We start from the raw sequence: 13,991 nt of genomic DNA, 5'->3' as shown, positions 1-13,991 counted from the left end.
TAATTCTACCCATCAGCAGATCTTTGAAAGAACCAAATCTTCACTTGAGCATTAAACCAATTGCAGCATCTGGTTTCAAAACCCCCAACCACATCTTACAGCGGTGTTAGAGAGCTAGCACTGTGGGCTGTTATTTTAGGAAACAAATAGCTCTATCATTTGCACACACCCTTATAGGCAGATGACACTCCTCTAAACTCAAGTTCTTCAAAAGAAAGGAAGGCAGGATGAAGACCTCTTTGTTACTGTGGGGAGTCCTGGCAGTTTTCTTGGGGGCTGCTCTTGTGGCAGGTAGGTGTGAAATGAAATGAAGACCATTATAAATGATGCTTAAATATAAACTTGCATTTGGGTAGCTCGGCTGAACAGCCACCTGTCATCAGTGATCTTAATAGGCAGGCAAGACAAGCCTCCCTCTGCTAGGTCCAGACCCAACACCCACTGAAATCAGTCTTCACTGGACTTGACTTGGGGCCTTTGTCTGTCTCTGCACCCAAAGGGTGGTGTTTTGAAAAATCCCTATTGCAATGCTAAGAGAGTGATCACTAGCTACTCAGTAATGCCTTAGTATTAGCCATGTGGTTCTCAAACTTTTGTAATGGTGACCCTTTTCACACAGCAAGCCTCTGAGTGCAATTCCCCTTATAAATTAAACTTTTTAAAAAAAATATTTAACACTATTATAAATGCTGGAGGCAAGTGGGGTTTGAGGTGGAGGTTGACAGCTCACGACCCCCCATGTAATGACCTCACAACCCCCTGAGGGTGCCGACCCCCAGTTTGAGAACCCCCTCTTTTAATCAGAGGTTCTGCATCAATGAACTGAAAGTCCAGGTGTTTTCTCTTCCTCCTACCGGGGGAACTCACAAGACTGACTTTGCCTAGCTAGAATTAAAGGCTTCTAAACACTTCTTTCTGAGTGTATCTGGCTGTTACAATAGGGGATTCTGATCTCATTATAGTTTTACACCACGTAACTCTGCTGATTTAAATGGAGATATTCCTGGGTGACACTGGTCTAAGTGAGATAAGAATCTTGTCCATAGAGAATAGTAAAAATGGTTGACAGGTAGTACATATTGGCTATTTTGATGTGACTTTTTCATACAATGGTGTAACTTGAGTTACACCAGAGATATATTTGGGTCAAATTCTACTCTGTGTTCTATTCTGCTGTTAATTGGAACAGTACACCCCCAGGGTCCATTACCTCCTGCATTTTCTCTAATCTTGATAACATTAAGGGCTACATTTTGCATTAATTTATAACGTCTTTAAAAGTATTGATTTCATAGAGATGTAGCTGAGTGCAGAATTTGGCTGCAGAAGTGTACAGGAATCAGTGACAGTGGTCGATTGTCAAATATGCACCAGGTCAACCGAGAGCTGAACTTGCTTCTTCTCATTGTAATTATTACAGCCTCTAATGTGTGTGCAACTCACAGTGAGATCTATGTGAGCTAAGTGCCTCTCTGGGAGCATAATTTGGCCCATTTGTTTTTAAATGAATCCATTTTGGGTCTAATTGTATTTATTCTTGCTTTAATACGGGAAACAGTTTAAAATTCAGCAGCGCGTGAGCAGCCATTTTGCAATTTCTTTGCTTCTTTAATATGCTGCAGATGATTATTTATTGATTTTATTGAATGCCACATCTAAATATCATGGCATTTTACATGACAACCCAATGTTAAGAGAGACATTTCTCACGCAAATCCATTTTACACTCAGCCACATGCAGAATAGATTTATCCAACCACCAGGCATTCATAAGCAGCTCTCCCAAAGCCCTATATAACCACTTTGCTTTTCCTAAGGAGTCTTTGTTGCTCCACCGGGACATGGAGACATTATTATAGAGCTGAAGAGCCGGGGACGAGGGTGTCTTTTCACTTTTGTGATTTATAAGAGGTTTTACATTTTACAAAAATTATAGAGCAATTATTATTAAATATAATTACATTCATTATTATAAGTGAAGCCAATGGAGTTACACTAGGGATGAATCTGGCCCATTATTTTTAGTGTACCATAATAGTCTTTAGTGAACATTTAGGAAGACATGCTCTAATGATGCGGTCTGAATAATAGTTACAGAATTAGGGCCTGATCCAAAGCCTGGCTAAGCCAGTGGGAGTCTACTGACTTCAATGGCCTTTGGATGAAACCCTTGGCGAGGACAGTTACATACGCAATACAGAATACAGTTACAAAACAGCAGAGGGAGATGGAGAGGAAGAGGAAAAGCCTCTAGAGGTGAAATCTGAAGAGAGATCAAGAATCACTGAGGCAGAGACAAAGGAAGGCTCTATTCTTTCAGAGGAAAGGATTCTTGTTTCATCAGTTAACGAGATTGTGGAGGGGGCAGAGAGCAGAGAAGGAAAAGGGCCATGAAACCTGAATCATAGTTATATGTCAAATACGATTATGGAGTTCTGTATTTTGGGCCTTAGTAAGGGAATATGGAAGTACTATGGCATCAGAAGAGTACAGTGTAAACAGAATTATACTCTAGCTACATTATTTGCCTTACGTTAGTGCCTACACGTCCCTAAGTAGGTTGGGGCTCCACCTCACTAGGTGCTCTCTCTCACAATACCTGCCCCAAAGAGCTTACTGCTTAAATAGACTGCATAGGGGTGCGGAGGGGAAACTGAGGCATATAGAGGTGAAGTGGCTTTCTCAAGGTTACACAGCAGGTCAGTGGCAGAGCCAGGAACAGAACACAGGACTCCTGAGTCCCAGTGAAGTGCTCTATCTACTAGATAACAGTGCCTTTATTTCTAGTGAGGGATGGCCTTGCAGAGGCTTCAGTCAGGATTAAAAACAGCATCAGAGGGCAGTTAAGAATGGAAAGTCTTTGGAATGTGCAGGAATGGGAAACTCTGAATCCCGGGCAACGCTTAGCATCTGAAATCAGATGCTGCCTCTAAGTTTGCACTCACAGACTGAGTACAATCCCCTGCACGTGCCACCCATAGAATTCGTCACTTGTGTGAGCCAGTGACAGTGCACAAAAATGTTCATGCAGGTGCACTCAAGTGCAAAAATGGAGACCCCGCAGAAAGCCAGCTCTTTGGTAACTCAAAGAATGCAATTCTCCTGTATCCACAGGGCCACTTCGGGACTAGGGAACTTTTGAGTCCCATGAAAAAAGTAGGGGCTTAAGTGGAACCGAAGGGATATGTCTACACTGCAGCTGCTTCCCAGCTCAAACAGACAGATGGGCTAGTTCTGCTCAAGCTAGCATGCTAACAAACAGCAGTGTGGCCGGGGTAGCAGGGGCTAGCCGGCTGACTACCCACCTGCCCAGCCCCCCGGATACATAGCGGGGTGGCTAGCCCAAGCGGCCAGCAGTGCTGCTGTGGCCACCACTCCACTATGTTTGAGCTAGCACATCTGCGGTCTGTCTGCTTCAGCTAGGAAGCACACTCTGTGAGGTGGGGGATTCCCAGAGCTGGGGGAGGGGTCCCAAGTCCCAGCCATGTGCCTCTGCACAGACAGCAACAAACCTCCCTCCTAGGAGGCTCGGAGTCAACTCCCGGCACAAGCACCAGGTTAACAACACAACAACACGTGTATACCCAGGTCAGGCTCTCTGGTAGGAGTTACACAGCTGCCCCCTCCACCTCTCCTCTGGGGTCAGTCAAACCCGTCCGCGCACTCTGGGGCGGACATGGATTGTGAGCTCAGACGGGTGTGTCTTGCCCTGTGGTCTCAGCTCTGCTAACTCCATGCTGCGTGTCAGGAAGAGTCCCCTTTTGGCACAGCTGCAGCAGCTGGCAGCTCTCCTCCAAGCAGCTACTGCTCAGCGCTTTCTTTTCTCGCTCCACATCTCAGTCTGACTCTTATTCCCTATCCCACCCTGCTCTGTTCATTGGCTCAAACCCTCCCCAGCTGGTCCATAGTTAATGCTGGGTTCTTGGGTCCTTGTTTTTATAGTGGCTTTCCCTCCCGCCCAGCCAATCTTAATCTTTTCATTTTCCTGCCTGATCCCAAACTAGGAGTGGGAAAGGTTCCTGAGGCTGACTGTAACCAAGTGGCTCCAGCCCCAATGGCCAGAGTCCTCTTTCAAACCCAGTGAATGAATCACAGAATATCAGGGTTGGAGGGGACCTGGAGGTCATCTAGTCCAACCCCCTGCTCAAAGCAGGACCAATCCCCAGACAGATTTTTTGCCCCCGATTGAACTCACAACCCTGGGTTTAGCAGGCCAATGCTCAAACCACTGAGCTATCCCTCCCCCAATGCTGCAGAGGTGCCCAAATACAATCTGGCACCTAGCTAGTTATCTGCCACTGTATTTTGCCAGTCTGCCCAGGAGGTTTGCAGTTCTGGCGGGACATGCAAACCCGAGGGGTTTTATTGCACTGAAGTTGGTTTCTACCTTTGGAGAATTGGCCCTGAGTGTTGGAGGGTCAAGTCTATGGATCTGTTTCTGCTATGGGAGAATTTGGCTGTGTAAAGACAAAGTCACTACTTAGAAGCTATAAAAATGCCCAAACTTGAGCTGAAGGGTTTCAGAATTGCCAGTGGGAACTCCCCACTGACCTCTGTGTTCGCCCTCTGCTTTGGAGGAGTAACTATGAAGTTAGGACTGGTTCTGACAGTGCTGCTGAAGCTGCCCAGCGTTGGACGGACCCCACCCCCCTGAGGAGAGGCTGGAATGCTGGTGGGATTGTTACTGCTCATGCTTCAGGCAGTTTTGGGATGGCAGAGCTCTGTGTTGGTGCTAGCTCGATGTAGCATACAGAAGTGGGGTAGTGGTTTCCCTTTAAATAGCTTGTGAGCCCTCTTTTGGCCCTCGTGGTCTTCTGTTTCAGATGCCAGTGTATATATGAGGCTAGGCCTTCCATGTTATTTATGTTTAGGATACACAGTTATTTGGACCATACTTGGTCCACTGTGGTTCCTTTGTATTCTGCATAAGGAGCAAAAGACAACCCTTGAGTTGCCTGGTGTGGAGCAGAACATCTTCCTTGGCTTAAGTTGAGGTATTGGCACAGGTTCTGCACTCCTGTTTAACAGGAACCTTGCACCTTTTGTCTCTCAGACCCTCTCCAGCTATGCATAATTTGTGGCTTCATTCCCTATTGCCCCACCCTTTCAGACCCAGCTGTTTAAGTAAGTGATGGAAGGAGACCACACTGACTTTGGGGCTGAGCAGTGGGGGATTCAGTTTTTCAGGAGGGCCTGTGATGACTGAGCAGCTGTTAGAGGAGAACCACATTGTACATTACTGAGTGGTTGATAAGACGTCTGAAAAATACAGTACATCAATTCCAGGAACTGGCAAGAATTTTCTTCTCTCTTGTTTTTCTCTCCTTTAAAAACCCATCCTGTGTTCCCAGGTTATGAGGATGAGGAGGCGGAAGAGCATGTCCTAGTTGATAACAAGTGTAAATGTGCGAGGGTGACCTCAAGGTTTGTCCCTTCGAAAGACAATCCCGAGGAAGAAGTCCTGGTGAGAAACATACGAGTCATGTAAGTGGCAAACAATGCTTGATTTGAAGTAGGTAAAGATGAGGTGACACAGCACAGCAGGTTCCTTTTCTTTGTCTCACTTTACCATATTAGTTATGGGACATGAGAGGGTTTCATTATGTCCTGGTTTTCATGTTATAGTGTAAGTAATTACGATTTCATTGACACCCACCTAGTGCTCTAGTGGCCTGTAGCGTATAGTGCTGTAGACTAGTGGAAAATGGCCCATGTCACACTACATGTTGCTGAATTCCAGCTGCATGGTCCTTCGTCCATCAGTCCAAAACGCAGCTCAGAAATGTTTCTGAAGGGTTGACAGTAGCTTTGTAAGATACATTGAAGGAGACAAGAGTAGCCTTTCTCCTGTCCTGATAATTAGGGACACTGGCTGGCACAGAACATAGGATTGCCATTCCAGAGTGGACCCCTGCTCCAGCAAGTCTGAGATTTTGTCCCTGGGAGAAGCCAATGCCGAACTCCCATGATGCAATTAGCTAATTAATTGTCCGCTCACAGGGACTAATTCTGCATTTTTTATTCCCACTGAGTGAGGGACGTTTTGATTGAGTAAGGAGGACAGCATTGGAGCCATGGGAGTTCAGGAAGATCTCACTTCAAGAAAGTGAGCGAGTCAGTCACCCACCCACCCACCTGAAAGTGAGCTAGTCTCATATGTGTTGTGTCCCGGTTTCCACCAGCTCAAGAGAGGGCAGGAGGAACATCAGTGCCATGATGTCATTACTGAATGCATCATCTGTGGCAAGTGACACTTGTGGAACTTGTTCCATCACTCACTTATGGCCTAACACGGTGCAGTGTTTTGACACCCTCCAGTCTTTCCATGGTGGTGTCTGGCAATGATGCAAGAAAGAACCTGTCGCTCTTGAGGGTATGCGAAGGCTCAGTGCAGGTATAACACATATCCGTTCTACAGATCAAGTATCTGAAACTTCACGGGGAGTGGAAGGGGAAGAGATGAAAATATCTGAACACAGAACAAGATAAGAACTTGGATAATCATGACACATTATGGAGCTTGCAGAATTCATTAGAGCAATTTGTGGTCACTTGATAGTCCTGTTCTTCCCCCCCCCCCCCCTTAGAGTCCCCCTGATGAGCAGAAAGAACATCTCTGATCCCACCTCACCAGTGAGAACCGCCTTTGTCTACCGGCTGTCTGAGCTGTGAGTAATTTTCTTTACTGCATTAATTTCAGAACACTTTGCCCTTCCATCCCACTGTCCAAACATCAGTGAATTAACCCTCACTACATCCCATTAGACAGATATGGGAATTGAGGCAGAAGTTACGTGGCTCGTCCAAGGTCTCAGGAATTCTGCTACAGAGCTTGGGAACAGAATCCCCAACCTCCATTCCAGTGACTTAACCACAAGCCTGTCCTTCCTATGGAGAGCAAATTCAGGATTAACCATGGTGACTTTAGATGTAGAAACTAAACAAATCCCTTCATAAAATGTCATTTTTTTAAAATAGTGCCACGATGCACATAGCACCAATACATTAAAATCCAATACCCATGTGAGATCATGGGGCAAAAGCAAGACCTTGACTTCTAGCATAGATAGTGATGAAGCTGGCAGGAATTTCACTTCTGCAAAGAGCCTGCTCATGCTGAGGCTGAATCCAATGTGAGTGAGATTCAGCCTATGTAAATGTAAGATGTTGGGTCAAATTCTCTGCCGCTCTAACTCATGATTTTATCCTGAGTCTTGAAATATTTAATGTTTTAAGTAAAGTCCCAGCTCCTGGAGTCATGTGATCACAGGAGAATCCCAGAGTTCATTAAAGATGAAAGTGAGTTTCTAGCCCTCATGGTTGCAGAGGAAAGCTTGAAAAAGTCACCCAAGTGCACACTCAAAAACCGGAAAGCAAATAAAAAGAACCCCACATTTACTGTTAACCAAGCTCATCATTTTGGGGACCTGACATCATTTTTGAAGGTTTGGGGGCTGGCCCCGGTGCCAGAGAATTGGGCCATTTGCTCCTAAATCAGGATAGGGCCTGGCGCCTAAAGAGACAGTAAAGCCCGACTGACACGTGACTGCCAAAGTAGCAATGAGGACTTGAGCCCTCTTTCAGTGGTGGCCTCATGTGGTGGCCTCTTTCAGTGACTACTGCCTAACCTGCATTCCATCCTATCTGTCTTCCAGCTGCAAAAAATGCGATCCCACAGAAGTGGAGCTTGGTGACCGGGTAGTTACTGCTGAGCAGAGCAACCACTGCAGCAGTTCCGATACCTGCTACACCTATGACAGGAACAAATGCTACACCACAACCTTCCCGTTTTTCTACGGCGGGAAGATCAACACCGTCCAAGCAGCTCTGACTCCAGAATCCTGCTACCCTGATTAGATTAAACCACTGCTGTTAGAGTGCCTTGTTATACTGTCATCTGCCCCCACAGACCAAAACACATTTATATTAGCATGGTAAGAAAGACAGTGTCTGAAATATCAGCTCCTCACAGTTAACGTGTTAGCTACATGAAAAGTAATGCCTTCTTTCTATAGCACACGGTGGTAATAAATATAACTGAATAATTAAGCCAATTATGCATGGTGGGCAAAATCCTATACTGTGAGGCAGATCCTCAGTTGGTATAAATCAATGTAACTGCCTTGAAATCAAGGGAGCTACATTAACTTACACCAGCAGGGGATCTGGCTTGGACAGTCTTCATTCAGTCCTGCCTCAGAAGAGGTTCTCATTAAAGTCAGTGGGAGTTTTGCCCTAGTAACCTTTTAGCCCAGAGAGATAACGCTCCTGCACATAAAATATCAGTGTGCCATTTGAGATGGCTCTTTTGGAAAACCCCACTGAAATGATCTAAAATAATCTTTTGCACAAACTTTAAGTAACACACGACCATACGGTTACACTCCCACCTGCAAGCATAATAGAAATCAGTGCCATGATTGAGAAGGAGGTCATTCAGGATGGGGCTTTCAAAGATGCCTATGGATTTGGAAACCCAGTTTCTATTCATTTTTAATGGGCATCCTAATCCCTTATGTGGCTTTGAAAATCACATTCTCAGTGTATCCCTGCATCTTTAGAGAAGACTGAGGATGCTCCTGTTCTTGAGTATTTTTAAATGGTGCCAAAATACCATGTGTTACGGGAATGGTAAATTATTCTTTCCCTATATATTCGAGATCGAGCTACTTACCAATGATATTTCACTGCTCTGTGTTTCCATACTGACAATTATTAATGCTTTCTCCAATTCATCCAACACTGGGGAGAACAAATTATTTCTTTCAGTTTAAATAAATAAATGGTCTAGGTCCTCATTCTGCATTCAGAGGTGCATTGGTGGCCTTTGGGCTTGCACGATCGGATTGCAAGAATGGGGCCCTAGTTAGGGCTTCCTTCCAGTCTTCTACACCAGATTCCTCTCTCTTGTTTGTAGAAGGAATTCTCACCCATCAAAGAGGCTGATATTGCATTGCACTGTTCATCACATTTGAGTGCCTCATACCTTGTGTTCTCACGAAGCAGTCACGTATGAAAGTCCATAAACTGTGTGCAGCATTACCCCTAGGAAGGCTGATACATTCCTCCCTGTTATAAAAATTGGTTGCACATCCCTAGGCTATTCTGAGAAACCCTGGCAGATTTCATGTTGCAACAAAATAGAGCAAGAGCCATGTACCCATGATTTCAGCTTTGTTAGCAAGCTTGAAGTAATTAAATAGATTTTTCTGCAACTATCTGTGTGTGAAATTTAAATGGCATTAAAAGGAAGTCTGGTCTGTATTGGTTTTCCTCCAATCTTCAAGGGGAAGAAGAAGAATTTGCACTAAATAACTGACTATAGTATAGTTCTAACTATAGCCCCCAGTAGCTGGTGCTGCTGCCCCCCCCCCACTGCCAAGATTTAGTCAGGGGTATTTATAGTATAAGGCCTGGTCCACACTAACCCCCCACTTCGGACTAAGGTACGCAAATTCAGCTACGTTAATAACGTAGCTGAATTCGAAGTACCTTAGTCTGAACTTACCGCGGGTCCAGACGCGGCAGGCAGGCTCCCCCGTCGATGCCGCGTACTCCTCTCGCCGAGCTGGAGTACCGGCGTCGACGGCGAGCACTTCCGGGATCGATCCCAGAAGATTGATTGCCTGCCGCCGAACCAGGAAGTAAGTGTAGACGTACCCTAAGTCATGGACATGTCACGCCCGTGAATTTTTGTTTATTGCCCATGACCTGTCCATGACTTTTACTAAAAATACCCATCGTAGCCTTAATTAGAGTTACAGGCAAACCCATTCTGACATATTGATTAGATGCTTATACTTTCATCAAGGAATTTCAATGATGCAATGAAGCTTCATTGCTTTATCATATCAAGATCCATCCTACATGTTCAAAGTGCTTGACACATTGCATGAATGGGCCGCTGTGAGCCAGTTTAGACCCTAATCCTGCAGTTCATGTACCTGCATGTTGTAAATTGCAGGATCTTACTGTGTGGCTGGCATATTAGGTCTGTACAGCATGAGTGCCTTCAAATAGAAACCAAAACAGTGCTTGTCATCAGGCCTGCCAATTCAAATCCAAAACACCTTCCCTACTGACAAGACAACAACCTTTATAGTGCCCACATTTGATCAAGAAAATGAGGTCACAGAAGATTAAAATACCCTTTTGAGCCAATTTAAATCACAGCCTGACATTAAATGGCTGTCACTGGGCCACTTCCTCCCCTCAGGGTGTACCTGGAGGTGTGGGTGTTGACCGTTTCTCCAGGGTAGATGGCCAGTGGCAGTGCCAGTGACGCCTCGGTCGGCTGGCAGCTCTGGCCAGCCCTCAGCTCGGCAGGGCTCCTCTTCAGTCTCTAGCCTCAGGAGTGGGCAGGAGGTGTCTGTCTCCTCCGGCAGCTGCCACCCAACTGAGGTCTAGGACCTGCCCTTTATACTTCCGGTGGAAGGGGTGGGCACAGCCTGGCTCCGCCCACCTGGGCTCAGAGAGTGGTCCCTCACCCTCAGGGGGATTCAAGTGGACTTTACTGCAAGTCTCATGGGCAAAAGCTGGTGCAGTGCTTTGAAAATGTAGGAATAACTGTTCCCATAGCCGGTGCTACACAGCCAGAGGAGAGCACGTGCTCTCATTGAGTGTAAAAAACCCACCAAGAATACTATGCCCAATAAAACGGGGTTAGAAGAAGGCACAAATTTGGTTTCAATAAACAGGACAGTCCCAGAAGACATGCAACAAGCCCACACTTATTAGGTTACCTCCACATCACTCACTAGAAACCCTATACTGCTTCTGTGAAGTCCATGGGAGTTTTCCCTTTTATTTCCAAGGGAGCAGAACTGGAGCCTAGGTCCCCAAATCCCTATTGAAGCACAGTTTGGGGCGCCCAGTAATACCAACAGAGGCAGGGGCAGCTCTATGTATTTTGCCGCCCCAAGCATGGCAGTCAGGCGGCTTTCGGCAGCATGCCTGTGGGAGGTCCGCTGGTAACGTGGATTCGGCGGCATGCCTGCGGGAGGTCCACTGGTAACGTGGATTCGGCATACCCGCCGCCGAATTGCCGCCGAAACTGCGGGACCAGTGGACCTCCCGCAGGCATGCTGCCGAAAGCCGCCTGACTGCTGCCCTCACAGCGACCGGCAGGCCGCCCCCCGCGGCTTGCCACCCCAGGCACGCGCTTGCTGCACTGGTGCCTGGAGCCGCCCCTGAACCGAGGAATCTAGTCTGGGGGGGAAAGCAAAGCAAAGAGGAACAGGAGGCTTTTTCTAGCAGGTTTACATGCTCAGACCCTCTCTTCTGTTTTAATAACCATTTGTAACAGGGCCCTGTAACAGGCCATCCCTGGGAGGTAGGAAAGGCCATGGGTGAAATCCTGGCCCTACTGACTTCAATAGCACCAGGATTTCACTCCACATTTGCAAGAAAGCAGGACTGAGTCCCTCCAAATTGTTTATTTAGGACCCTGAGACTGAAGGAGGGGTATCTAGACCTCAGATTCCCCCTGCCCTGTTATCAGACAGGGGTGGCCTGGGTTTAGGCAAAAAGCCCCAACCAAGCAAACAAACCAGCCAAACAGAAAACAGGCCGAGAGATTGGTCCTTCCCTGGCTGAAGAATACACCCAGGGCAGTAATACAGAGCAGGCTCGCTCTGTTGAAAGAGGGAGGAAACAGTTCATCTCCTCTTAGCACAACATGCTGGGAAGAGGAGGAGTCCGGGGCTGTTTATAACACAGGCTCTCCTAGGTCTATGTTAGTGTTAGGGGAGGAAAGCGCTTAGGTGCTGCCTAGCGAATGTTGGGAGAGGAATATTGATGACGGATACATTCCTTGGCAAAGACTTTAGATCACTATGTAGCTTGCGAGATTGGGCTATATGTGAGTAATTGTGTCTGATGTAATAGACATGATTGTCATTAAGAAAATATTCCATCTCTGTTCTTTATCTAACCAATTAAGTGAGGCAGGACTTTCTGCTGCTGCTGCCACCACTGTGGTAGGTGATGCCCTCTCCTGACTTCGGTACCATTGGCCTATCAGATCAGACATGGTTCTTTTCCAGGGCATCTTCCATTTGCAATAATTTCTGTGTCAGGACCCACAGGGATGTATTGACCAGAGCTATTTTTGTCCCTAGACACTGCACAAAGTAGTCAGAGCTTAGCTTTTTAACAAACTGATGGTGTCCTATGCTCACCTGCTCTAAATACTCCAGGGGGGTGAGTTTGTTGTCCTCATTCTAATTTGTAACTGTGTGGTGCTGCTCCCCCTAGTTTGAGACTAAGAAAGAGATTTTTGCTAGCTTTTTAGAGACCCTTTCAGTAAAGGGAAATCTACACTTATTCCAAAGTTGGAAGCAGGGTTGGCTGGACAATCTGCAGTAAAGACTGAAATGTACATCAAGATTAATTGAATAGGGCCCTGCTCCTCAAAAATGCTGCCAGACTGCAGCGAACCAAGTTTGGAAAACAGAGATCAACCAAGGCTGGCCAGGCCAGATGGCAGTAAAAATCTGCAAGGAAAAAGCACATGAAGGGACTATAATGTAATGCACATTCTGCATTCAGCTCTGTCCCCAGAGCTCCCTTCTGCCAGTTACACTGCTCTTCCAGCTTTCTTCCCCTCACAAAATTATTCCTTCCCCCTTCATTCTCCCTCCTTTGCTTCCCTCGAATGTGCCTGTAAAACACAGGAGATAGTGCAGAGCTGCACTACCCCCCTGGGAGCTGCAGACATACAGGCCAGCAACAAATTTCTACCTCCCCCTCCTTCTGGTGCCATTGGCGCTGGAACAGTTTTTGGAGTGGGGGTGCTGAGCTGCATCCCTCTTACCTCTGTCTGTGCCCCTCACCGCCCCCTAGAGCTGGCGCCGGGAGCAGGGCCGTGGCTCTAGGAAGGGGGGACGCAGACAGGGATAAGGCGGCGGAGGGTGAGGCCACAGCTAGAGGCGGGTGCGGAGCCCCAGGCGTGGGGCCGGCAGCCGAGACCTCTCATGTGGGGCCAGGAGCCAGGATCCCAGGGCTGGTGGCCAGGACCCAGGGACCAGTGGCCAGGATCCAGGCGTCAGTGGACAGGACCTTGGGGCCAGCAGCCGGGACCGGCGGCCGGGTGGGACCTTGGGGCCAGCAGCGCAGCCCCCGAGGCCAGTGGCTGAGCGGGACCCTGGGCCGGCAGCAAACCCCTGGGCATGGGACCAGTGGCCAAGCGGGACCCGGGGTGGGTGGCTGAGTGGGACCTGGGGCTGGCAGCGGAGCCCCCGGGTGGCAGCAGGGATGGTAGCAGGGACGGCAGGTGGCAGGGGCTGGTGGCCAGGACGGGGGGCGGCATGGGTGCAGAGCCGGTGGGCGCAAAATCTGGGGGTGCTGCAGCACCCCCTGCACCCCTACTTCCTGCACCTATGCCTGGTGCAAACAGTAATCAGGGAAGAAACGCTGCCTCTGAGGCCAGGTCTACACTAGAACTCTTGCTGATATAACAACATTGGTTAAAGGAGGTGATTTTTCTTTTAAAATGAATTTCTATACCAGCAGAAGCCATAGCGTTGACAGTGTCATAAAAAAGTGCTTTTGCCATATAGCTTATCTCACTGGGGGAATGGTATAAGCTACACTGCCAAGAGCACTAGGAGGGTTTCCTCTGAAGGCAAACCTTTTCTAGCATAGACTTGGTTTGAGACACTATGTCTCCTGGGGATACCTAGATTGGTAACATTTATGCGCCTAAAGAAATAATCTAGTTGTTGGATTGCAAGCTCCTTGAGAGAAAGGACAATACAGCACTGAGGATAACATTGGTACTTAGCAAGTAACAAACCAGACCATGATTCTTAACCCAATTAGTGCAGTAAAGTCGAGCTGAAATCTCTAGAATGTAACCGGGTGTCCCAGCCAGCCTGTACCGTGGCTGAGCAGCCAGGACGGCTGGCCTGTGTCTGGAATTCATAAATCCAAGTAGTTCTCTTTAAACTATATTTGACTAGCAAATTCTAAAGAAGGAAACAGTCAATCTA

The 13,991-nt window shown here is 47.3% G+C and overlaps 1 protein-coding gene across 1 annotated transcript; it reads left to right on the top strand.

Annotated features, from left to right (window-relative positions):
* The first annotated feature begins 221 nt into the window (after window positions 1–221).
* JCHAIN (joining chain of multimeric IgA and IgM) lies at window positions 222–9,190 on the top strand. The gene is made up of 4 exons (XM_026653339.1): window positions 222–291; window positions 5,352–5,484; window positions 6,588–6,668; window positions 7,656–9,190. Exons 1-4 carry the CDS (start codon window positions 228–230, stop codon window positions 7,855–7,857), a joined length of 480 nt encoding a protein of 159 aa, XP_026509124.1. The 5' UTR covers window positions 222–227; the 3' UTR covers window positions 7,858–9,190.
* The last annotated feature ends 4,801 nt before the right edge of the window (window positions 9,191–13,991 follow it).

The sequence above is a fragment of the Terrapene carolina genome, unplaced genomic scaffold (genome assembly GCF_002925995.2).
Source record: "Terrapene carolina triunguis isolate 2854851 unplaced genomic scaffold, T_m_triunguis-2.0 Scaffold136, whole genome shotgun sequence".
NCBI classification, from domain to species: Eukaryota; Metazoa; Chordata; order Testudines; family Emydidae; genus Terrapene; species Terrapene triunguis.
This window is presented reverse-complemented; position numbering and strand designations above follow the sequence as displayed.